The following is a 24,877-nucleotide window of genomic DNA, read 5'->3' as shown; positions in this document are numbered from 1 at the left end:
AACACTGGAGTGGTTCAAGAGATCCTCCTGACCCAGGGATCGAACCCACATCTCCTACATTGGCAGGCGGATTCTTTACCACTGAACCACTGGGAAGCCCGCTATTGTGGTTGGGTGGGACCCAGTCCTGATCTTCAGAGACCCACACTGGAAGTATTTAGGAGCAAGTGTCCTGATGTTGGCAACTTACTCTTAAATGGCTCAAAACCAACAAAAACTGACCCACAGAGGGAGAAACAAACTTGGTAAGATGTGAACAACTGGTCATCACAGAACGGGAATACGAGTCTTGTAGCTTCCTGCACATTTGAAATTTCTCGAACTAGAAAGCTGGGAAATAAGAGCAGCCCAGCCAAGGGCTCAGCACTCGACTCGTCCTACCTCCCTGCATCTCATCAGCCGGAAGAGGCACGTGGGACCCGCCCGGGCCCCTCACCTGGCTGCAGCACCCGGATCTCTAGCAGGTTGGAGGTCCTCTCGGCCAGCCGCGTCCAGCTGCTGTTGTAGTTCCTCCGCCACAGCTCCGCCACACACTGGTACTTTCCCGCCTCCGTGTCGCTGGCTCGGCTGATGCTCAGCCGGACGTTGTTGCTGGATTCCGCCTTCTCGATGGCCGTCCGGGTCCGGAAGCTGGAAGACCTGTCCCCCCACTGGACTCCTCCATCCCGGGTGAAGGTCACCAGATCGTGGAACTCAATGGTGCCCACCGGCTGGAACCGCCACGTCACTGACACGGGGACCCGGGAGGGATAATGGGGTTTGATGATGCACTGCAGGTCGAAGGAGTCGCAATAGGTCACCCCCGGTGTGCGGGAGATGGCAGTGACCGCGAAGCCTGTTTCTGGAGAGAGCAGAGAGAGGTAGATAGACATATCTATCTGCATGGAGACATGGAGACAGACAGTTGTCTTCCTCAGGGCAGTGGGACGCAGTGACAGGGCTCTTGGCAAAAGCAAACAGAACAAAGGTTCACACACGGGGCTCTTTTTTTTTTTAATTAATTAACCAATTTAATTGGAGGCTAATTACTTTACAATATTGTAGTGGTTTTTGCCTTAGATGTCCATCGGCAGACAAATGGATAAGAAAGTTGTGGTATATATACATGATGGAATATTACTCAGCTATTAAAAAGAATGCATTTGAATCAGTTCTAATGAGGTGGATGAAACTGGAGCCTATTATACAGAGTGAAGTAAGTCAGAAAGAAATACACCAATACAGTATATTAACGCATATATATGCAATTTAGAAAGATGGTAACGGTGACCCTCTGTGCAAAACAGCAAAAGAGACACAGATGTAAAGAACATGGGGCTCTTTTGATGCCCAGGCCAGTGTTACTTCTGCTAGCGTGTTGACACACAAACCCAACAATTCACAGGACCTCAAAGAAAGAGGCTGGCGGTGATTCTCCTGAAGCAGCACTAGCAAAGCCTTCCCAATGAAACCTTCACATGGATTTGTGTTACGTCAATGCCCACCCCACCCCACCCCTGAACAGCAGAGACTGAGTACATGGAGGTGGGACCATCCCTAGACAGCTTGGATTCCATGCTGAAACAGGAGAAAGAAGCCCAGTGCCAATTTCCTTCATGCCCGGCCCATCAGCGCACTTGTGGTGGAGAAGCGGGAGGCAGGTGGAACAGGTGCCCATGCTCCCCGGGCAGCGCAGCTCGGGCTGGCTCCCCAGTCTGACTTCCATCTCCTCATGGAATCCAGGGAAAAGAGGCAGCAAAGGACCCACAGCAGGAAGGACTGATCTTCAGAAGGGGGGACCTTGGGTGAAGAGGGGCCCAGCAGGTGTGCTAGACTGAGTCTCTCCATATTCCAGCATCCCTAATGCAAAATACTGACTCCTTCAGATGGGTGATGAGAGTCCTGTCAGCCCTGAGAGTATGATGGACCATTAACATGTTGGTTATGATGCTAAAACTGAGAGCAGCCAGAATTTCCTGAGCGCTATCTATGTGCGCGGCATGGTGCCAACTGCTTCACTTTCACCTCACTTCACTGAATCTTCAAAACAACCTTGCAGGACAGGTGGGCTTATCACTCTTTTCTTACAGATGGAGAAACAGAGGAGGCCCAGAGAGGATAAATAAATTGCCCACTATCAAGCTGCCAGTAAAAGACATTCAGACTACAAACATGTATATCACTGATTTCAGGGGCATTATTAGGTGGCTTTACTCCTGGGAAGCCTAAGGCAGTGGTTAGGTTAAAGGCACAGACCCTGGAGCCAGATGCCCAACTTTGACACTTTCTACTTGTGTGACATTAAATGAGCTACTTAATGTTTTGCCTCTATTTCCCCACCTGTAAAATGGGTCTTTGTGGAGATTAAATGAGTTAGTATTTGTGAAATACTTGGAATAGTACCTTCCAAGGTACTATTACAGTATTACTGTATTTTGTTACATATATAGTAATATAGTGATACTATATTGTTACATATATAGTTTGCTTTTTAAAAAAAAAAGACATAAAGGAAAGTACTCTAAGCTCCATTGGTAAAAGACAAGGTACGGAATGAAATCTTTTGGCAGAGTTAGGTCAGAATCCCTTGGTGAGTCCTGGCCGTGGGAACCACAGACATACGATGAATATGAAAAAATTCAGAGGACAGGGACTTCCTTGGTGGTCCAGTGGTTGAGAATCAGCCTCTAATACAGAGGACTGGGTTTGATCCCTGGTCAGGGAACTAAGATCCCACATGCCATGGTGCAACTAAGCCTGTGCCCCAACAAAGACCCAGAAAAGCCAGAAAGTTAATATATATATATATATATATATATATATATATATGGTTTTTTAAAAATTCAGAGGACAACCTGATGCTATAAAATTACTTCTAACTCTAACCACCCCTCAGACACTCTTAGCCTCACAGCACAGGAGAGACTCCCCCTGTTGGACACCCAGGACTCTCCTCACAGGTTCCTTTCTCATATGTTCACAGGGGATGCTGAGCAGAGGCTCAGGGATTGAGCTGAACAGGAAACTCAACCACTAGATGAGGCTTCCAGAGACAGAAATCTGAGCTGCATGATGAGCGCAGAAAGCAGGTCAATCTTTGGGATTATGCTTTGGAAAGGAAAAGTAGTTCTGATCTGGGGCGGGTGGTGACACAGGACTTCGGTGAGGGCAAAACCACTTGGGGCTGCCACTTCCAGTGGGGTGTGCCCAGAAACAGCAGCAGCCCTATCGACGAGGAAGGTGAGCATGGTCCAGGGGTGGGATGTGAAATCGCTGAGGACAACGGATGTCACAGTCTCGTGGCAAACAGGAACACCTAACATGACAAGGCACATTCCCAGCAAAGTAGCTGACTGGTCTTGTAAAATGTAATATACAGATTCTATTAGGCAGATAAATGTTGATGGAAGCCTCTTTAACTACCCCGTAAGAAGGAAATCTAATATACCCTGGTTTTAGCAAATATCAAGGTATCTTAATTTCACGCTAATCAGGAAATGGCTTTCTTTAGGAAGAGCGGTATGGAGGAAAAGATAAAAACACAGGCTTTGGAAATAATTTTAAGGCAGATTGCTGGTTTCCTGGGTTCAAGACTGTGGGTCTGTCATATAAAAGCCATAGCCCTGGGCAAATGAGTTATCCTGTCTCAGGATCTCCTTGTAAAATGACAGTGTTTACTTGTAAGCTAGGTGAGGATTCTAAGGGACAATTAAGCTTAAGCGTTTACACTCAGCCAGGAAGGGTAGTAAATGCTAATAAATGGTGAAAGGTTTTGTCCTACCCTTTTCTGCCAGGCTCTAAACTGCCAGGAGGGCTGAGCCCCTGGAGAGGAGGGCCTGGGTGCAGGAGGGAGAGAATCTTCTTCCAGGTTAGTTTTAGCAGTGGCCTTTGTTCCTCTACCTGGGACCACCCAGGCCAGAATCCTTACAACTTCATTCCTCCCACCCAGACCCAGGAGTAACTGCCCAGCTGTCACCCGTCCCCTGGGCCCACCATGCTGAACCCCTGCTGGTTCCCTGAACCCCATCCACACTTTGTCAATGCTTTCTTCAATCAAAACCTTTGGAAGGTGCCGTTCATTTCCCATGTGCTTCCCTGGGGGCTCAGATGGTATAGAGTCCACCTGCAGTGCAGGAGACCTGGGTTCGATCCCTGGGTTGAGAAGATCCCCGGAGAAGGAAAGGGCAACCCACTCCAGTATCCTGTGGACAGAGGAGCCTGGTGGGCTGTAGTCCCTGGGGTCTCAAAGAGTCGGACACAACCGAGTGACTTTTTCCCAGAAGGGTCTTGATACGGGAGCATCTCCCCAGCGGTCCCACCCAAAGACGGCAGAGCTTACTTACCGAGAGCGGTGATGGAGACGGGAGTGCTGGCCCGGCGCTCCCCCACGACCTGCCACTCGCCGTCCACGGCCCGCACCCATTCGGTCACGTGGCAATCATACTGGCCCTCGTCCTCCTTCCTGCTGTTGTAGATGCCCAGGCTGAACATGTTGGGCTGCACCTGCTCCATCTGGACGCCCCCAAACCTGCTGCGCTCCCAGTAGGACGCGCCGGGCTGCACAGTGCCATCTCGGTCCAGCCACACGATGTTGCTGCGGCGGTTCTGCCGGTCCACCAGCTGCCAGATGACGGAGAAGCGGCCGAGAGGCCGGCCCGCCGTCCGGATGCTGCAGGAAAGGTGCAGATTGTCGCCCTCCAGGATGACGCTGGTGTTGCTGGCCACCTCCACTGAGATGCTGCTCTCTGGGGAGAGGGAGAGAGTGCCACGCTGGGGCTTTCTGGGCTCCACTGTGCCCTCCCCACAGACGTCACAGGAGAAAGGGGTATGAGTGTCGCTCTATTCAGGCACAGGGGACCTGGGAGGATGCATGCTCTCTGACGCTTGCTGCCATGAGTCCTGGCTGGCTCTGGGCTTTGCTGCCTGTGATTTTAGATCTGATAACCTAGGATGGCCTTTGCTTGGTGCAAAGATAACATGTGGGACAATGAGGGCCTAAGACCTGAGACTGGATCAGAACATAAGAGATACGTCATCAAACATTACCCTTAGGGCATAAAACAATTCATCAAGTACATTCAGCCCTCCATATCCATAGGTTCCACATAAATGGATTCAACCAACTGTGGATAGAAAAGATTCCCTCCCCCCCAAAAAAAAAAATTCCAAAAAGTTCCAAAAAGCAAAACTTGAATTTTGGCAAACTGGCAACTCTTTACATAGCATTTATGTTGTATTAGGTATAAATAGTCTAGAGATGATGAGTGTGGGTTATACGTAAATCCAAAATGCCACTTTATATAAGAGACTTGAGCATCCTCAAATTTGGGGTGGTCTTGGAACCAATCCCCCTCAGAGTCTGATGGGATGACTGGAATGTGTTCAGCAGGGTTAAGAATTTTTGACTTGGATTTTCAGTGAGTTAAATAGCTTGAAAATTCTACTTCACCTAATCTTCCCATCATTGAGGGCTACAGCAGTCAAATAAAAGCTGAACATTCATATATGTCATTTGAATCTTTCAGGGCAATATTAGGAAGTAGAAAAAATAAAAGTGACAGGAAGTATTTGGAGGACAACACGTTCTTTCTTCCTTGGTTGTGAGCAATAATGCAGCAGCAACGGCCTCGTTTCACACAGCGAGTGGTGAGCAACCTTTCAGGCTTTCGTCAACACAGAGGAACAGACCAGAGGCAGTGGCTCGCCCTCCCATGGCCATCCACCTTCAGCCCAGGGGCTCTGCTACTCTCGACCTTGACTTTCTGCCAATCAAACTCCAGGATAAGGATTCCACTCCCTTTATTCCTTCGCTACTCACTTAGCTATCTGACCTCCTCTAGGGAATTATCTAAGCTCTACATGCCTTCTTCAACGGGATGGGTGGGGAGAGTGTTATTTACATTGTGCAATTTTTTTTTTTAATTATAAAGTAAAGAAGCCAATGTCTATAAATCACCTAATACACAGGTTTTCAAAAACTGGTCATCATGATAATTAATTTTACTATTCCCATTAACTATGTTTTTCATAAAGACTTTGGGTATTTTAATCTATCTTGATTATGCATATATTATTTTGTATAATTATCTATAGAGCTCAAAAAGCAAGGTATAAAAAAACAGAAAGTACCAGATTGATTCGGCTCCAATTTTCTGGGCACCATCCACATGAAACACATACAACAATTTTCAATCAATCAATCAATCTAATCCCAGATCAAGGGGCATACCCAATTACTGAGGGTAAAAGCATACCCACGACCATGCATTTGGAATCAATCTTAGCCCTGTGTTTTCCTCACAGGCAGAAAGAGGCAAAGATGAGCACTGAGCCCGGGCATGGAGCTCTTGCTATAGTGAACATGTTGGCCACCCATTCTGGATAAGCTTGTTTCACGTGAAAAAAGGTCTCGATGGACAAAGTGGGGAATAGGAATTTTCCCAGGAGCCACACCAAGATGATTCACGGTGATGACAGAGCTCCTGAGTAGCTATCTCTACAGCACTCATGGCTAAAAACTAGGATTTGGAGGCAGACAGACCAGATTCCAGGCCCAAGTCTACTGTTTCCTAACCCTGCAGTCTTGGGGCTCTTATTTAATCTACACAAGCTTTCATTTCTCATGTGCAAAATGGAAGTACTAATAGTCCTACTTCTAAAGGTCATGACACTGAGAGTATCAGATTGGGTAATTATTTTTCATCATTGTTAATAGTAACAATATTCCTCTTTAGATTAAAGACTCATTAATGACTCACTTCCAGTGCTATCAATTCAAAGTGAGAAATTAAAGAAGGGCAACTTTGGCATCAATGGAAAAAAAGTCTCCTCTTGCCTTAAGCAGAAGAATGACTAACAGGGCACTGCTCCCACCCACTACGCTCATCCTAATGGGCTCTCCTATAAGCCCTGGCTCATTGGTTACGAGGGCTGCTGTTTGAGCAAGCCTGAAAAAACCACGCAGTTAGATGTGAAACTACAAGGGGGAAAAAAAAACATTCTGCAGCCCAGGCAAAAGCAAACACAGACACAAAGCTAACTGCCCATTAAGACTATTTACAAGTGTTTCCAGGCTTGAGAAAAAGGCAGCCAGCAATTTAAAACTCTCTGGATTAAATGAAAACTAGGACAGAACTAATGAGAATCTAAGTGCATGGTCACAACGAAATTCCAAATCAGGAGACTGATGGTGGAGCACAGGCTAAGCGCAGAGCGGTGGATCTGGAGTTAGAAGCAGGCATTTCTAATGCGATGCAAGCTTGACCACTAAACGGAACTGGCTTAGCCACTTCCCTGTGTGGTGCTCTGGTCTCTTCATTCAGAGGATGAACAGAAAACTACTGGATTGGAGGACTGGGAGCAGAGGAGGAGATGATATACGCAGAAGCACTTTGGGCTCTTGGGAGGAAAAGCGCCATTAAAATCCAAGTTTTTATTATCACCATTACCGATGTGATTCACTGTGTTCTTTGGTAGACTTACCCAAGTGGCCTTGGGGCAGGATCTGGTGGTGCTGGGGGACTTTAACTACCCAGTTATCTGCTGGAAAAGCAATATAGCAGGCCACAGATCATCAAACAAGTTCTTGGAAGGGGATGGGGGAAATTGCTTAGTACAAAAAACAGAGGAAGGACACAGTGTGGCTGCCCTTCACTGGATCCTTACAGAACAATGAGGAATTAGTTGCAGATTTAAAAGGAGGGAGTCCATGGTTAAGGCAAGCGCAGACCGACAGGAAAATAGTAAAGAAGGGGCATCCAATTCAACAAATTCCATTCTACAAATATTCAGCAAGCATCTACCCTTTGCAAAGCTCCATGCTAGGCATTGCAGGGGGGAATAAGAAAGAAAAGAATTTCAAGACAATGAGATGTGTGTCAGAGAGCAATTTTTTAAAAAAATAAGCACAAAAGAAGCCATCCTGTTGGTAAGAAAAGGAAAAAAAAAAGAGCAGCAAGACCCCTGTTGTCTGTTTTTTTCCTCACACTTGAAACTGCATTAAAAATGTCAAAGTGTAAATAAAAATGTAAAGGGAATCATTACAGGCCTAAGAGACAGAACAGTTTGAGCAGTGGAGAAAAGGGTTAAAGGTTAGTTTAAAAACTTCACCATCTTGTTTAAAATCAGAGCATTCTAAGCTTTCTCTTTTACTAAAGCTAAAACTATGAGAGAAATGAGATATTAATAAGGACATGCTGATACTATGAATGATTAAATCCAAGATAAGCAAACATAGGCAGTCCCCTAATCCCCCAGTCCTGACCAATACCCACCCAGACAATGCCAGCTACAAGCAGGCAGGGAGCCCACCCAAGCACCCCCGGAAATGAGCTAAGCTTTAAAAGCCTATGCTCCAGGATGATGGGAGAGGTCCCATCCACTGACTTTTAAAAACCCACTTCCAGAAGTGAAGAGACAATTAGGGAAATGCCAGTCCCTACACCCTCAAACCCAGAGAGCAAATCTTTGCTAATAATGCGCTTTAGGATTTAAAATCCTCCCATAAAAGACCAACCCTCTTAAGTGAGGTCTCAAGACAGGCACCCACCCATTGCTTCTGGGATTTAATTCCCACATGGGAGTGAACAGCTGTGCTGGAGTCCTGGTTGGTCTCCAAGCTGAGCCGGCACTGTTGGCGTTTATACAGAGCTGCTAGCATTCAGATCTGCTAGGCCCCCTGCCAGCTTGCAAACACACACCTGATGCTCTGCCTACTAGAGGGGGCGGGGTGCTAAGTGTGGGCAGGTGAGCTGGAGAAAGGAGGGGGGGTAACTGATTTTCTCTGCCAGCTGATTGAACCTGCCCTGCCCTCCCCACAGCTCTTCTCTTCTCCCCAGACTTCCCTGAGATGATGCTAGCTCCTGGACCGGGCCAGTGGGAGGAGGGAAAGGAAGTGGCCCCTCCCTACACTTACTGATGGGGAGGACGATGATGGGGATGTTCTTGGGACGCTTGCTCTCCTTGTCGATGAATTCCCCGGTTACCGTTTTCTCTCTCTCCGTCACACGACAGTTGTATTTGCCGCTGTCCTCCTGGCGGAGGTGGTAGATCTTCAGCACGAAGACATTGTCGCCCTCCTTGGCCACTTTGAGCTGGCCCCTGGCCTCCCGATGGGCAAATTCACTGTTGAGGACTGGCACGGCGTTCGGCCCCATGCTGGCGATGAGTGAGCTGTTGAAGGCCCAGGAGACAGCGAAGTAACGGTCGGGAACGTGCTGCGCCTCCAGGATGCATCTGAACTCCACTGGCTCTCCCACCGTGTACAGCCGCTTATCTGTCTCCAGCCGAACGGTGAACTCTTTGTCTGAGAAAACAAATAACAAGGTGGATGCATTCTGGGTGTCCAAGGGCCCCCGCGCTCCAAGCTGCATCAGCAAATTTCCACCGTCGCCACCTTCTCACCAAGTTGACTACTGGAAAGGCACTGCCACCCCTGTCTTAAGAGAAAAACTCTCGACTATCTCAGCGGAAACTCAAAGGTAGCCAGACCCAGAAAGTTTAAGAGTCTTGTTAATTCCAATCAAGATGATGCAGCTCTGTCTGCAGCTTATAATGCCTTAGACTACACTCCCAGAGATCAGCAAGCAATATCACTCCTAATTTCACTTGCACAGCAGAGTACAAAGGTCCAACCTTGATCTATATGCCCAGAACTCTGTCAAAGCATCAGGAGTACAAATATTTTCAGTAGATATTATAGACATTACCCTGCTAGACTTGTGAGACAAAATTACCCAGCGGCCCAGGTGCTGACCCCAATCCTAATAAATATTCTTTCTCTCAGTGTATTTATCTATCTGCAGAGAGAAATAAATGTCTATTTATGGAGAGAGAGAAAAATGTCTTCCACCCTCACGTGATTACTGGAAATAAAAAGACAATCCCTAACAAAATTGCATAGGAAAAGTGGAAATGAATGTCTTTTCACCAGTCCCTCATCCGTCAGATCAAATCTCTAGAAAGATGGAGGGGGCAAGTACCTACTTCCGCTGACAGCCACATGACCTCTAAAACAGTCAATGAACCCAAGCACCCTTCAAAGAACCAGAAGCTTAATCAGGAATGGGGGGAGGGTGCAGGGCAACGATCAAAGAAGGGCTCACTGCCACTAACTGTCCCACACACCATGTAATGGTGAGTCTCTAAATGCCATGAGACAATTATCGTGTCTCACAGGCACTGGTGGCAGGGGATAAAGGAGTGAAGGGCTGGAGAAGCTTCTGGAAACAGAGTCACAGAGCCTTGGGAAGGGGAGGCTGTAGCTTCAACCACTGCCCAAGTCCTTCTCTTCCCAGTTCCAGCTCTGTTCCTCTAAAGAGAACATGGAAGGGAGAATCTCATCACAGGGATGTTTGAATTCCTTGTAGAATCATAAGCTCCAGTCTCAACTGTCTTCTTTACACTGGCATTCCCAAGTCTTTACCTCTACTGTTAGGGCCTTTGTCTCATTCTTTTCTTTTTTGGCCACCCTGTGTCACATGTGGGATCTTAGTTACCACGACCAGGGATCAAATCCTCACCCCACTGTGTTGGAAGCACAGAGTCTTAACCCCTGAACTACCAGGGAAATCCCACCTTGCCTTGTTCTTATCCCCCATCCCACGCACTATTCAAACAGATGAGAATCCCATTTCCCTAAAAACACAGGAATCACAAGAGCACTTGCTTCCACATTCCCCTTCTTGCTTTGTACCCTCCCATTCCTCAGGCTCTCCATCTCCTCCCTTCCCACCAGAGCCAGTGTCTTGCCCCAAATACCCATTTTCTCCAGCGAATCAACCTCTTCCTTTTATTACCCAAACTTGCTGACAAAGTGAACTACACTCAATGACTCTAGGGTCTCACTTCCAAAGTGACACCAGTTGCCTCCGCTTCCCCTCCCAAAAGACCAACCTGAGAGATGTGGGTTTCACTCTGCCAGCCTCTGTCTAGACACACACACACCCACATGGGACTGAACCCATGTCAGCTGCCAGACACTGGCTTTCTGGTCAACCACATTGCAGTAACTTATAACTCAATATCAGTGATTTAAACAAACAAACAAAAAAATCACCCCTTCCACATACATGCCACCAAAGACTTACAAACAGGTGCCCCAGACCTCAGACTTCCCACTTCCTCAGAGTGAGGCTGGTTGCAACTGGGGCAGTCTTCCTTAGATTTTTCTGATCTCTCGTAGCATGGTGAAGCCTTCACATTGCCAGGTTAAGATGAGATTCCTCCTTTCTGCCCAGTAATTTGTCCTTGTTCTTCCCTAGTCAATTAAACCTCCATACACTGATTCATGCTTTTTTCAATCCCCTCTCCCTCCTTAGCTCATGGAAATTTTGCTTCTGACCTCCCATACTTCACTGACTGAGCAAATGTCTCCAGTGACACCCCCACCCCCCAACCCATCACAACCGAAGGCTTTTGTCACATAAGTTTTAGCCTCTGGACCAGCTCTCCTACTTTGTGTTCATAACACTTTTCTTCCTGCTTCGTGCCAACTCGCCTGACCACTCTGTTTCTCTGTCACTGGGACTTGCTCCCTTGACCACCTCTCACTGCCACAGTTCCCCTGGGTCCTTTCCCAATTTCATCCCATGGGCTTCTCCTGGGGCCTCATCAGTCCCAAGTTCAACCTCAAACTGAGCTCCATGTCTGATGACATGCTGGCTGCTTCACACATGGAGCATCTCCATGAGAGTCTGCTTGCAGGATGGACTCCTTGACCAAAACTGACAAGAACAAAAGAAAAGCCAACCAGTGCTGCCACTAAAGGGGAAGCAGAGGCTTTCAAGTATGACTTGGCACATTACCTCATCCCTCCTTATCAGGTGATTCAAGGAATCACCCTGAGCCCCAGCCTCGGGGCTCCCAATGGTTGGGTTCCTCCTTCCCTAGTGCTCTCCATTCTGCTGCCCCTAGCACCCACTGCTCACTTCCCGGGCCAGTGCCACTGACCCAGCTGTGGCCTCATCAGCCCCTCCCTCCCTGGTCTCCTGACTGCAGATCCAATCTGTCAGGTCAACCCTAGGTGGCCTCCATGGTCTTTCCTTTCTAAAACCCAGTCTGATTGTGTCACTGATTTGTTTACAAATCTCTACTCCCCGCTCCAAGTGTCTACAGCAGTGGTTTTCAGACTTTGCTTGGGCAGAGGAGAGGGGGTCTTCCTTTTCGCATACAAAGTCTTTTATTGCCCGATATAGAAAACATTTGGTTGAGGCAAGGAGGGGACACTGTAGGCCTCACATGCCTTCCTCCAGCACCTCCCACCATGGCGTCCACCCATACACACCAACACGCACACACATCTACCCACAAAGCGACTGCTCAGGCACCTCTGTGGGGCTCCTAAGAATCCAAGGAGAACAGCCTGAGATGCTTGGAGTACAGAGTCAAAGCCAAGCTCACATTCCAGCAGATGGGGCTTCAGGCCATCTTTTCTATCTCGTATCTCTTATCTCTCACCACTTAAATCTGGAACTCAACACCTGCCTACACTTGATTTCTCTGTGCTTGCCAAACATGACAAACAATTCTGTACCTTTATGCTTCTCCTCCTGATGCCTGCTCAAGCTTTAAGCCTCAACTCAAAGTCACCAAATGTATTGGTTTTCCTGAATCTGCTTTAACGACCCCATCCAGGGAAAACGCTGTTGTCAGAAGAGTTATACTCACTGTGTCCCCAGAGCACCCCATCCACCACACCATCATCACACTCACTGCCCTCCACTCAGCCACTGGCTTTCATATCTGCAGTTCCCTAAGGCAGGGACCAAGTGTTCTTCATCTCTGAGTCCCCGATGCCTATCACCACACCTGCCATGCTGAAGAGACTTACTAAATGTTGACTGAAATGAAGTAAGAGAAGGGGAACACTGGGGCTACAACCACTGAACCAGAACATCACTGGGACATGGAGTGAAGTCATCGACTTTCTTTTTTTTTTCACCTAGTTTTCCCTTTGCTTAGTCTGGATACATTTGCTGGGCAAGTTCAAAAAAAAAAAAAAATCCTCATTCCAAATTGGCAAGATTAAAATAAAGAAGATTAACTGATGCAACCTAATTTAAAAGCATTAAGACTCAAAATGTGGCCCAGACTTTTGAAGCTGCTCTTAAAACCAGCCAGGAAGGGAAGGGATAAATATGAAATAAAGCGCCTTCTGTGGATTTCTGAGTACCGGAAGTTTCAGAAGCCACTAAATACCCTGGATCCTACAGAACAGATAAAGTGCCCCCAGTCCAGGAGCCTAACCCTCCTTGTAAAGTTCTCACATCCACTAGGCACCCAGAGAATCGCTTCTGCCCTGTTGGCTCTAGAGCTGTACTTGACAAAGCGTGGACGGTCTGTAGTGGAAGTGTACTGAAAACTCAGCTTCCCAGGTCCCACCCCGGAAGCCTGACTCAAGAATCTGTAGTGCCCAAGCCTGGGCATCCGTGCTATTAGGTTAAGTCAGAAGCACAGCCCCAGAATGGCAGAAGAACAAGTGGCAAGAGAGCTATGTAGAGACCAAGACGACCACCATTTAACTGGAGCAAATGGGGCAGGAGAGTCAAGAGACAGGTCCTGAAGAGAACTCCCCCCACAGCTTGTACTTCAGGCACCCCAGCTCATCTCCCATAAATCACACCTCTGACTGTCAGGACAATGGCAGCCTCTCATCACAGGTGAGCAGCAACGCAAGGACCCTTGGGCACTTCCTGCGTCTCTGTGCCGACACAACCATACCCTTCAAGCAAAACCAGTGGACTGAGCGCCCACAGTACACCTGCCCCCAGCCCAGCTGCAGCAGCCACCAACAGCTGTCAGCTCTAATCTGGAGCCCAGCTGGACTCCGGGGCTGGGAGAGCACAGTCAGAGAGGGTCAGGGCTGGGGATACCCGGCCCCTAGGGACCCGGAGTACTTGCAGAGTCGTCAGAGGAGTCTGCACCACCTCCCACCAGACAGACTCACCGGTGGGCTGGACGTTGACCACGGTCCCCTCGGAACGCTTTCGGGTCATGGGGTACCACGAGCCGTCCGGGTCCTGGATCCACTCCGTGGCCTCGCAGTAGAACTCGCCCTGGTCCGAGGGCTGCAGGTGGAAGATGGTGAGGCGGAAGGTGGTGCTCCCCAGCTTGTCCAGGTGCATCTCCCCCAGGCTCAGCCTCTGCGCGTAGTCGCTGCTGGACTGCAGCACAAAGTCCCGGCTCAGGGCGAGGACCTCCACCGGCTTCTCGCCGCCGCGCTGCCGGAGCCAGGCCACCGAGAGGTGGCTGTGCTGCAGCGTCTCCGTGGATATGTCACATGTGAGCTCCAGGGGGTCCTGCTCCACTCTGTGCAAAGTCTGGGGCACAGCGCTGGCCTGCAGGGAGTCCGGGATCACTGCAACACAGGAACCGCCCCAAGCACGGTCACTAGGCCACAGACCTTACACTCGAGGGGCCGAGGGCCAACCCACCCGGGCTTCCGCAGTTCCGTGGGGCCGCGGAGGACCCCGGGCAGCACAGAAACAGAACGAGACTTCTGTCTGGATTTGGACTGCAACTGTTTGGCACTTATGCTTCCTGTCTGGTAGTTCAATAACACTCGGATAAAAAGTTGGGAGCAAAGGGATAAATTGGGAATTTGGGATTAACAAAGACACACTACTATATATAAAATAGAAAACAACAAGGGCTTACTGTATAGCACAGGGAACTATATTCAATATCTTATAATAACCTATAACAGAAAGCAATCTGAAAAAGTATAGATGTGTGTGTGTGTGTGTGTGTGTGTGTAACTGAATCATTCTGCTGTAAACCTGAAATATTGTATATCAGCTATACTTCAATTAAAAATTGATAAAATAATGTTTGTAGACATTTCATTTTACACAATAAATGAACTCACTGAAAATAACATGTCAAAAAAATTTTATGTCAGGTGAAATAAGATTTTGCTGCTCAAGATGAAATTGCTTTCAGAAACTTTAACTTGGCTACTGACTCATCTTCAAACGAAAGGAGTTCCTGGAAGTTGGAGTGTCACATTTTCTATACAACTTGCTCATTTTCTCCTTTCCAGCCACTCCATGCCCATGTTCCCCCAACTCACGTCAGCAATGCAGTGCTCTAGAAAAGTTATTTCTTCTTTATTTAAAAAAAAAAAAAAAAAAAAAAAACGGGTTGTGGTAGAGAGAAACAGCAGGGTCCTCAATTTTTTAGTAGGTTCAATTTTCATATAACTCATGTGTCAACATGTTCGTGGGCTGGAAGGAAGCCATGGAATGGGGATGAGTCAGGCAAGCGATAAGATTACCTCTGTGGTCACTTGGTCAGCATTTTACTCTGGAGACTAAACACCATCCCCTTCTCTGATTTGAAGGGTGGAAATTTTGACTTCTAGTTTTTATTATCTTAATTAAGCCTGGAAATTATGACTTGGACAGAAAAATAGAATGGCCTTGATATTTTTGACCCTTCACATTGGGAAACACTGTGGCCCAGAGCCATCCTCATGGAAATCTTCCTCCCTTCTCCCTCTCTCCTCCCTCCCTCCTCCAGCTCCCTCCATCATCTGGGGAGCACAGGGGTTAAAGGAGACTGGTACACAAAGAGCTGGTACACAATTCCTCACTCTGACACCAAAGGACACACAGACCCACTCCAGGTCTGAGCAGAGTCCTGCAGCCACACTTGCTTCCTGACACCCCCGGTGGCTCAGAGGCACCACCTAAAGGCCCATTATTTCCTGGAGGTTTGGCCTCTTCCTGCAGATGACACATGCTTCATCTTCCTCATCAGTTCTTCCGCTTATCAACCACAAGGGCCCTTGCCCTATATTTTTATATCCCCTTTTCATCAGTTAGAGAGGGTCAGTTAACCTCCTCTTAAGTTCTTAACATCTGCATTAGATCTTCAAGTTGCAGCTTCAACCTTCTATTTACAAGTGAACACACAAAACTGGTTTCACCTATGGCTACTTGGCGACCTCTAAAATATTTGGGGAGCTTTGGATTCTTCTTTTAAAGTCAAATGCTATGTTATGTGCTCAGTTGCTCAGTCATATCTGACTCTTTGCAGCCCTATGGACTGTAGCCTGCCAGGCTCCCCTGCCAATAGTATTTTCCAGGCACGAGTACTGGAGTGTGTTGCTATCTCCTACTCCAAGGTATCTTCCCAACCCAGGGGTTGAACCTACGTCTTTTGCATCTCCTGCACTGGTAGGCAGATTCTTTACCACTAGCGCCACCTGGGAAGCCCTAAAGAGTCAAATAAAACTGTACTATAAAAGAAGTGACTTAGTGTTATGGACTGAATGTTTATGCTCTCCCCTGTCCCCCAGATTCCTGTGTTGAAACCCAATCCCCACTGTGTTGGTATCTGGAAATGAGGCCTTTGGGAGGTGATTAGGTCATGAGGATGAAGTTCTCATAAATGGGATTAGGGCTGCTTTAAAAAAAATTTTTGACCGCTCTGCCTGGCATGTGGCAGTTCCCCAACCAGATCCCTAGTTCCCCAACCAAGGATCTAACCTGCATCCCCTGCATTGAAAGCATAGACTGCCAGGGAAAAAGATTCAGGGATTAGTGCCCTTATAAAGGGACCCCAGACAGCTCTCTTGTTCCCCTTCTGCCACGTAAGGAGACAAGAGAAAGTTAATACTCAGCAATCCCCATGAGGGCCCTCCCCAGAACTGACCATACTGGCACCCTGACGACTTCCAGTCTCTAGAACAGTGAGAAATAACTGCCTGTTGTTTAAGCACCCAGTCCAGTCTATGACGATTTATTTTAACAGCTCAAACTCACTACGACACTCAGGCAGAACACTGGCCACATGAACATAGTTATCTCCTTACCCACGAGGTTCATCTTGGCGCTGTAACTCCCGAAGTACCGCTCGTCAGTGCTGGGCGTGTGGCACTCGTACACCCCGGCATCCCGGGCCTGGAGATCAGTGATGTGTAACAAGGCCAAGTTCCCCCGGACCCTCTCCACGTAGATCTTCCCGCTGTGGACACGCTGCGTGTAGATGGCGTAAGGGAAAGAGGAGTCCATGGTGCTGATGATCTGGACCTCGCGTTCAGGGGCCGTGGGCATGTAAATGGACCACTGGAAATTCTGCTCAGAGGGCCCCTGGAAGCCGCTCACATTGCACCAGATGGTGATGTGAGAGCCCTCCGTGCGGTACAAGGGACCTTCCTGGATGGCGACCAGCCGCTGTGCTGCCGCGACACCTGTGGGGAGACACACACAACAGGCTCTCTCACTGCTCAGACCAAAATGCAAAGCAGGCAGCACTCTACAAAGGGTTTGTTATTCAAGTGACATGATAATAATATAAATAACTTAGCGGCCCTTTCTGAGGCGCTCTGTGATTTATAAATATTAATTAAAACATCCCGTGGTAAGGCACTGTCCCTAATTTGCATATATGGGAAAGTGATCGTGCAAGGACATGGTCCTGTTATTTATTCAATGGCTGACCCTTGGGAATTTCATTTAGTCTCTCTGTCATTTAGGCAGCAGTTTTATATCTATTTATTAATGCTCTTTATAAAGTTTTTAATAAAATGAGCAGGGAAAGTTGCATCCTTGGCACAAATTCAGAGGAAAACAAAAGCAACCACCTTGCAATCTGGCTGAAATTAAATGCTCCTTTCTTGATTAGAGAGCTGGAAGGAGGGAGTCTTGGGTCCTTTCTTTGGTTCCGCACCCTTATTTGCAAAGGTAGCTACTCCCAGGCCACCACGGACACATTCCTTACATCCTCTTCCCTCCACACGTGTAGGTGGAGCTGAGCTCCTAAAGGCGTTCACATGAACAGGAGTGGGAAGGGCTGACGCAGAACCCTGCTGCCCAGATGCCCACACACCGCTGATTGGGGCAACTGTCAGTGCCGCCCCAAGTCAAAGAAGTTTCCAGGTTGCCCTGGAAACTGGGCTCTGATTCACCAGCAGCTGCCCCACCTCCTGGCTGGGATCTGCTTCTCCAAGTGGCCTCTGCCTGCCTTCTCTATGCTCTTAACATGGTCCCCCCTCGCAGACTTGGGGACAAGAAAGATAGTGAGTTTGCTTTCTCATTCCATGCCAGCACAACTGACGCTGCCTGAACCACTGAGAAGGCGGTAGGGGACATGGCCCTGTGGCAGGTAAGGGCTAGTTGTAGCTTTGCCAGGAACTGGAGCTGGTGGTGCCGTCTTGGACAAGCGGCTTTTCTTCTCTTGACCCTGATCTCTTCATCCACAAGATGACTTCTAGGAAGGCTTTGGAGGGGACTAGCATGTGTGACTAGCTTTGTCACTTATTACCTGTGACCTTGGATCAGTGACTTAACCTCTTGAAGCCTGTTTCCTCATTCATAAAATGGGGATAATCATGTGTGCCTCACAGAGTTATCAAAAAGACTGAATACGACGGGCCTAGCCCGTAATTAGTCCTTAAAGAAGAACTGCTTGATCAAACCAGTCTATCAAAAAGGAAATCAACCCTGAATATTCACTGGAATTGCATGCTGAAGCTGCAACTCCAATACTATGGCCACCTGATGTGAAGAGTCGACTTATCAGAAAAGACCCTGATGCTGGGAATGACTGAATGGAGGAGGTGAAGGGGACGACAGAGGATGAGATAGTTGAATGGCATCACCGACTCGATGGACATGAGTTTGAGCAAGCTCTGGGAGTTGGTGATGGACAGGGAAGCCCGGTGTGCTGCAGTCCATGGGGCTGCAAAGAGTCAGACACGACATAGCAACTGAACAACAACAAAGGAAGAGCTGCTAATGCGGGCCTCTCCTGGCCGGAACATTCTATAGCTCTGGATCCACAGGGAACAGGATTTTGGCCAGTGATCCCTCAAGGTCAGGCCAATGGCCTCTTGACAATGACACCATCTCTGGGCCACTCACTTCCACCCACAGCTGTAGCCCATTCCCACTTTCATGAAAACTTCCCCCACTCTCCCTCTGAAAGGCAATCACGGCTGCCCCAGTGTAAATGTATATGAAGTGGATCCAGCTGGGGAACAGCTGGGATGGCTCAAATCCTAGTGGGAAGCAGCTCTAAGCCCAGCCTGGGGGATGCTTGGGCCTTAAAGCAAACTGATCTAATCTAAAACAGACCTTACAAGGAAAGGCCTGTGGCTTATAAACTTTTATTTGTGCAGAATCTTTTCTCCCAAACAAAATCTTACATGGAATCCCATCTTGGCTTAAGCAATAGAAGCAAGGAAAGTAAAAAAGGGGGTAGGACGGTGGCAAATCAAATCAAAGTGGTATGTGGATTTACTTGATATAGTCTGGTTGACAGCATTTACTACTATATTCAAGATCATTGATAAACAGCTCATTAGTTATTTTCAGTATGTTAAAATGTTTGCCTAGAGAATCCCCATGGACAGAGGAGCCTGGCGGGCTACAGTCCATGGGGTCGCAATGAGTTGGACATGACTGAGCGACTAAGCACTACATATATATAATGACACTTGAAACACTCCGGAAATGCAGAACTTTGAAAACAATATAACTACATTCATAACATTTAGGTCTCCCTGCATTTTAGTGTTCTACGACAAAATAGCCACAACCCATCCCCACCTGCTACAATGAGGACTGGAGGCAGGTCAGGACGTGCCAGCATCTTTAAGGTAAGACTTAATCTTAGACCTGCACTGGAATCACCCAGAGAGCTTTAAAAAACAACAGGGCCTGGACCTCACCCCATGTAACTGATCTGGTGTGCAGAAACCTGGGCATTAGGGTTTTTTTTTTTTTTTTTAAAACTCAACACAGAGCGGTGTCAAGATGTCTCTATCGACAGAGTGTCAGCCAGGGGCTCAAACGAAAGACCAGATCCTGATTTAAGGTTCTCAATAGCTTTGAACGCCTGCCTTCGCCAATCTGGGTCAAGAAAGTTTTATTCTCCTCCTGTGAATGGGCAATAGAAAGCAGCTGAGGTCCATCAGATACTGGCTGCGGTGACACAATGCTGAGCTCATTCTAGTTACAGACCTTACAGAAGCACTAGATCAGGGGATCATACACATTATTCCACAGAAAGGTAAACAGTGTTAAGTGGCCTGAATGAGCCAGGGCACCAGGGTCAAAACAACTTGTCTCCTGTCGGAAGCTGGTTATAAACAGTCCTGACAAATAAACAAACAGATACTAGATTGTACTTTAACCACACACATTCAGCTGCACCTGCTTATTAAAGATCTCCTTAATTTCCTTCCCACCGCAGAAAAGACCTTTGAACCCTGAAAATAATGCTGTTCTTAGGAAGTGGACCTTTGCATAGAAATAGAAGTGAACTTTTTCTTCTCAGCAGTCTAATTCCCCTTCCATACCCCCCTTCCCCGTTTCCTTCTCCGGGCACTGTCCCTGCTATCCAGATCTCATTTTCCTAAAGCTGTGCTGTGCCAAGTCACTTCAGTCATGTTCGACTCTTTGCAACCCTATGGCCTGTAGCCCACCAGCCTCCTCTGTCCTGAGATTCTCTAGGCAAGAATACTAGAGTGGGTTGCCATGCCCTCCTCCAGGGCATCTTCCCAACCCAGGGATCGAACCTGCGTCTCTTATGTCCCCTGCATTGCTAGGCAGGTTCTTTACCACTAGCACCACCTGGGAAGCCCTTCCTAAACGCTGCTACCTTCAAAAAGACCCAGGTTCCCAACCCTGGCCAAGGCATCCCCTGACTCCACTGCACCTTTCATCTTCCCTCAGCCTACAACAGAAGGTTCCCCTGGGCTGGGATCACCTCTTTTTATAAATAATATTTTTTCTTTAGACATTTCTGTACTCTTTGAATTATTTTGCAATAAGCAAGTATCACTTTTTAAATTAAAACAATCCAAGTATTAAACACAACTGTATAAAAAGGACTAGACAGACACAAAAGACAGTAGAGTGGGAAACAAAAATAGGAACAAAAAACAAGGGCAACAAAAAAAATTAACAAAAATGGTAGATATTAATTCAACTATATCAATAATCGCTTTAAAGGTCAACAATCTAAATGTACCAATTAAAAGACTGAGATTGTCAGCATGGATTAAAAACATGACCCAACAATATCTTGCCTACAATAAACCACTTTAAACATAAAGACACAAAGATTATAAATAAATGGGTGGGGGATCGGGATGGGGAATACGTGTAAATCTATTGCTGATTCATGTCAATGTATGACAAAACCCACTGAAAAAATAAATAAATAAATTTTTAAAAATAAATAAATAAATAAATGGGTGGGACTTCCCTGGTGGTACAGTGGATAAGAATCCGCCTGCCAATTCAGCGGACACAGGTTCAATCCCTGGTCCACACGCCTCAGGGCAACTAAGCCTGTGCACCAAGACTACTAAATCTGCACCTAAAGCCTGTGCCCTGCAACAAGAAAAACCACTGTAATGAAAAGCCCCACTCATTGCAACTTGCGAAAGGCTGCACTCAGCAATGAAACCCAGTGCAAACAAAAATAAGAAAAGTCAATGGGTGGAGAAAAATATACCATGTTAATTCTAATCAAAGGAGCTGGAGTAGCTATATTAATTTTAGACAGACTTCAAAGTAAGGAAAATTATCAGGAATGAAGAAGGACATTACATAGTGATTAAAAGAGTTAATTCTCCAAGAAGATATAACAGTTCTTCACTATGTATGCATGTAACCACACAGCCTCAAACTACATGAGGCAAAAAGTGAGACAACCGTAAGGAGAAATAGACAAATCCACTATCATAGTTGATGACTTCAACACCCTTCTCTCAGAAATGGACAGAATCAGCAAGCAGACAATCCATAAGGCACAAAGCTGAACTCAACAATACCTTCAATCAACTGGATACAACAGACACCTACAGACTTCATCCAACAGCAGCAGAATACACATTCTTCTCATGCTCACATAGGACATTCACCAACACAGACCACATTCTGGGCCATAAAACACCCCTTAACAAAAATTTTTTAGTAACTTGTTTTCATTTGTTTATGTATTTATTTGGCTGCATTGGGTCTTAGCTGTGGCACGTGGGATCTCTCACTGCAGCACACAGACTCTAGTTGTGATGCCTGGGCTCAGGAGTTGTGGCATGTAGGCTCTCTAGCTGTGTTGCAAGGGCTTAGTTGTTCCGAGGCATGCGAGACCTTAGTTCCCTAACCAGGGAACGAACCCACGTTCCCGGCATTGTAAGGCAGGTTCTTAACCACTGGACCACCAGGGAAGTCCACCCTTAACAAATTTTTAAAAATAGAATGATATAATATCTGCTGGCAAACCAAAATGGAATTAACCTAGAAATCAATAATAGATAACTGGAAAATAGCAAAATATGCGGAGGTTAAACAACACACTTCTAAATAACACACACACACACACACAAAATCTCAAGAGAAATAAATTTTTTAACTAAATGAAAATTAAAATACAACTTATCAAAGCTATGATATTCAGGGAAAGCAGTGCTTAGAGGAAAATTTATAGCATTAAATTAGAAAAGAAGGAAAACTTTAAATCAGTAAGATTCCACCTAGGAAACTAGGAAAGGAAGAGTAAAGTAAATCCAAAGTAAGCAGAATAAATAAGAATTAGAGCAGCAGAAAAAAAAAAAAAAAGAATTAGGGCAGAAATCAATGAAATTAAAAACAGAAAATCAATAGAGAAAGTCAATGAAACCAAAGGCTGGTGTTTTTAAAAGATCAATAAAATCAATAACCCTCTAGCTAGGTTAACAAAGAAAAAAAGAGATTATAAGTTATTAGCATCCAAAATGAAAGAGAAGAGAGGGAATTAGAAGATTCCATGGAGATTAAAAGAATAGTAAAGGAAACCTATGAACAACTCTGGGCTTCCCAGGTGGTGCTAGTGGTAAAAGAACCTGCCTGCCAATGTAGGAGACATAAGTGATGCAGGTTCAGTCCTTGGGTTGGGAAGATCCCCTAGAGGAGGGCATGGCAATCCACTCCAGTATTCTTGCCTGGAGAATCCCATGGACAGCGGGGCCCGGTGGGCTACGGTCCACAGGGTTGCAAAGAGTCGGACACGTCTGAAGTGACTTAGCAACAGCAGCATGACAACTCTGTGACCACAAATTTGATAAGCTAGATGAAACAGGGCAACTCCTTGAAATAAACAATCTGCAAAACTCACATAAGAAGCAAAGATGATCTGAATAGGTCTATACCTATTAAGAATAGGCTTGATAGTACGGGCTTCCCTGGTGGCTCAGCTGGTAAAGCTGGCTCAGCACCCTCACCTGCAATGAGGGAGACCTGGGTTTGATCCTTGGGTTGGGAAGATCCCCTGGAGAAGGGAAAGGCTACACGCTCTAGTATTCCGGCCTGGAGAATTCTATGGACAGAGGAGCCTGGCAGGCTGCAGTCTATTGGGTCGCAAAGAGTCAGACATGACTGAGCGACTTTCACTTTCACTATACCTATTACAATCATTGCATCAATAATTAAAAACCTTCCAAAACAGAAAGCACCAGGCCCAGATGGGGTCACTGGTGAATTCTACCCAACGTTTAAGGAAGAAATTATACCAATTCTCTACAATCTCTTTTTTGGGCAGAAACAAAGGGAATACCTCTTCCTAACTCATTCTATTAATATCAGGCCAGCATTACCCTAATACCAAAATCAACAACAGCATTATAAGAAAAGAAAGCTACAGACCAATATTTCTCAATAACACAGGTGCAAAAATTCCCAAGAAAATATTAGCAAATCAAATCCAAAAAGTATAAAAAGCCTTATATACTAGAACCAGTGAGATTCATCCCAGGTATACTTATTCAACATTGGAAAATCAATTAATGTAATACATCATATTCAAACTTTAAAAGGAAAAACCACATGGTCATATCAACAGATTCAGAAAAAGCATTTGACAAAATTCAACACTCATACACTATAAACTCGCAGTAAACTAGGAATAGAAACTTTCTCAACTTGACAAAGACTACCTACAAAAAACCTTTAGCTAACATCACATTGACCAGTGAGAAGCCCAAAGCTTTCCCACTAAGATCAAGAACAATGCAAATATGTCCCTTTTTGCCATTCCTTTACAATAAGGCAAGAAAAAAGAATTAAAAGGTATACATATTGGGAGGAAGACATAAAACTCTTTGCTTGCAGGTGACATGATTGCCTGTATAAAAATTTTAAAAAAATTTTATTGCCAAAATACTACTGAACTAATAACTGATTATAGCAAGATTGCGGGATACAAAACGTTAATATAGAAGTCAACTTCTTTTATATAAACCAATAATTAACAAATGAGAATTTAAAGTTAAAAGTATAATAATCACTTACATTAGCATCATAAATTTAGTCAACTGATCTCTGACACAAGGCAAAGGCAAAACAATGGAGTAAAGATAGTTTCTTCAACAAATAGTGTTCAAACAACTAGATACATGCAAAAAAAAAAAAAAAAAGAATCTAGACACAGACCTTACACACTTCACAAAAATTAACTCAAAACAGATTACAGACCTAAGTGTAAGATGCAAAATTATAAAACCCGTAGAAGATAACACAGGAGAAAGTCCAGATAACCTCAGGTATGGTGATGTGTTTTTAGCCACAACACCAAAGGCATGTTCCATGAAAGAAATAATTGATGAGTTGGCTTTCATTAACATTTAAAATTTCTCCTCTGTGAAGGCCAATATCAAGAGAATTAAAAGACAAGTCACAGACTGGGAGAAAGTATTTGTAAAAGACATATTTGATAAAGAACTGCTATGCAAAATATAAAACCAACTCTTAAAACAATAAGGAAAAAAACCTGATTAAATAATGGGCCAAAGATCTTTAACAGACACCCCACCAAAATAGATATACAGATTGAAAGTGAGCATATGAAAGGATGCTCCACAACATACATCATCAAGGAAATGCAAATTAAAACAACAAACAAGATACTA

General features: G+C 46.0%; 1 protein-coding gene across 3 annotated transcripts in view; it reads right to left on the bottom strand.

Moving 5' to 3' along the window:
• Positions 1-24,877, bottom strand: part of IGSF3 (immunoglobulin superfamily member 3) — a 109,609-nt gene that overhangs the window by 27,910 nt on the left and 56,822 nt on the right. For 2 of the 3 annotated variants that reach the window (XM_061121064.1, XM_061121065.1), the window contains exons 3-8: positions 16,796-17,173; positions 13,925-14,335; positions 8,894-9,283; positions 7,462-7,521; positions 4,323-4,724; positions 437-841 (exon numbers count right to left, since the gene is read on the bottom strand). In XM_061121064.1, coding sequence (XP_060977047.1) covers positions 437-841; positions 4,323-4,724; positions 7,462-7,521; positions 8,894-9,283; positions 13,925-14,335; positions 16,796-17,173 — 2,046 coding nt within the window. The remainder of the gene's footprint in view (positions 1-436; positions 842-4,322; positions 4,725-7,461; positions 7,522-8,893; positions 9,284-13,924; positions 14,336-16,795; positions 17,174-24,877) is intronic. The other variant, XM_061121067.1, reaches the window with a different exon arrangement.

Source organism: Dama dama, chromosome 20 (genome assembly GCF_033118175.1).
Source record: "Dama dama isolate Ldn47 chromosome 20, ASM3311817v1, whole genome shotgun sequence".
NCBI classification, from domain to species: domain Eukaryota; kingdom Metazoa; phylum Chordata; class Mammalia; order Artiodactyla; family Cervidae; genus Dama; species Dama dama.
The sequence above is the reverse complement of the archived record's forward strand: the minus strand, read 5'-3'. Positions and strand labels throughout refer to the sequence as shown.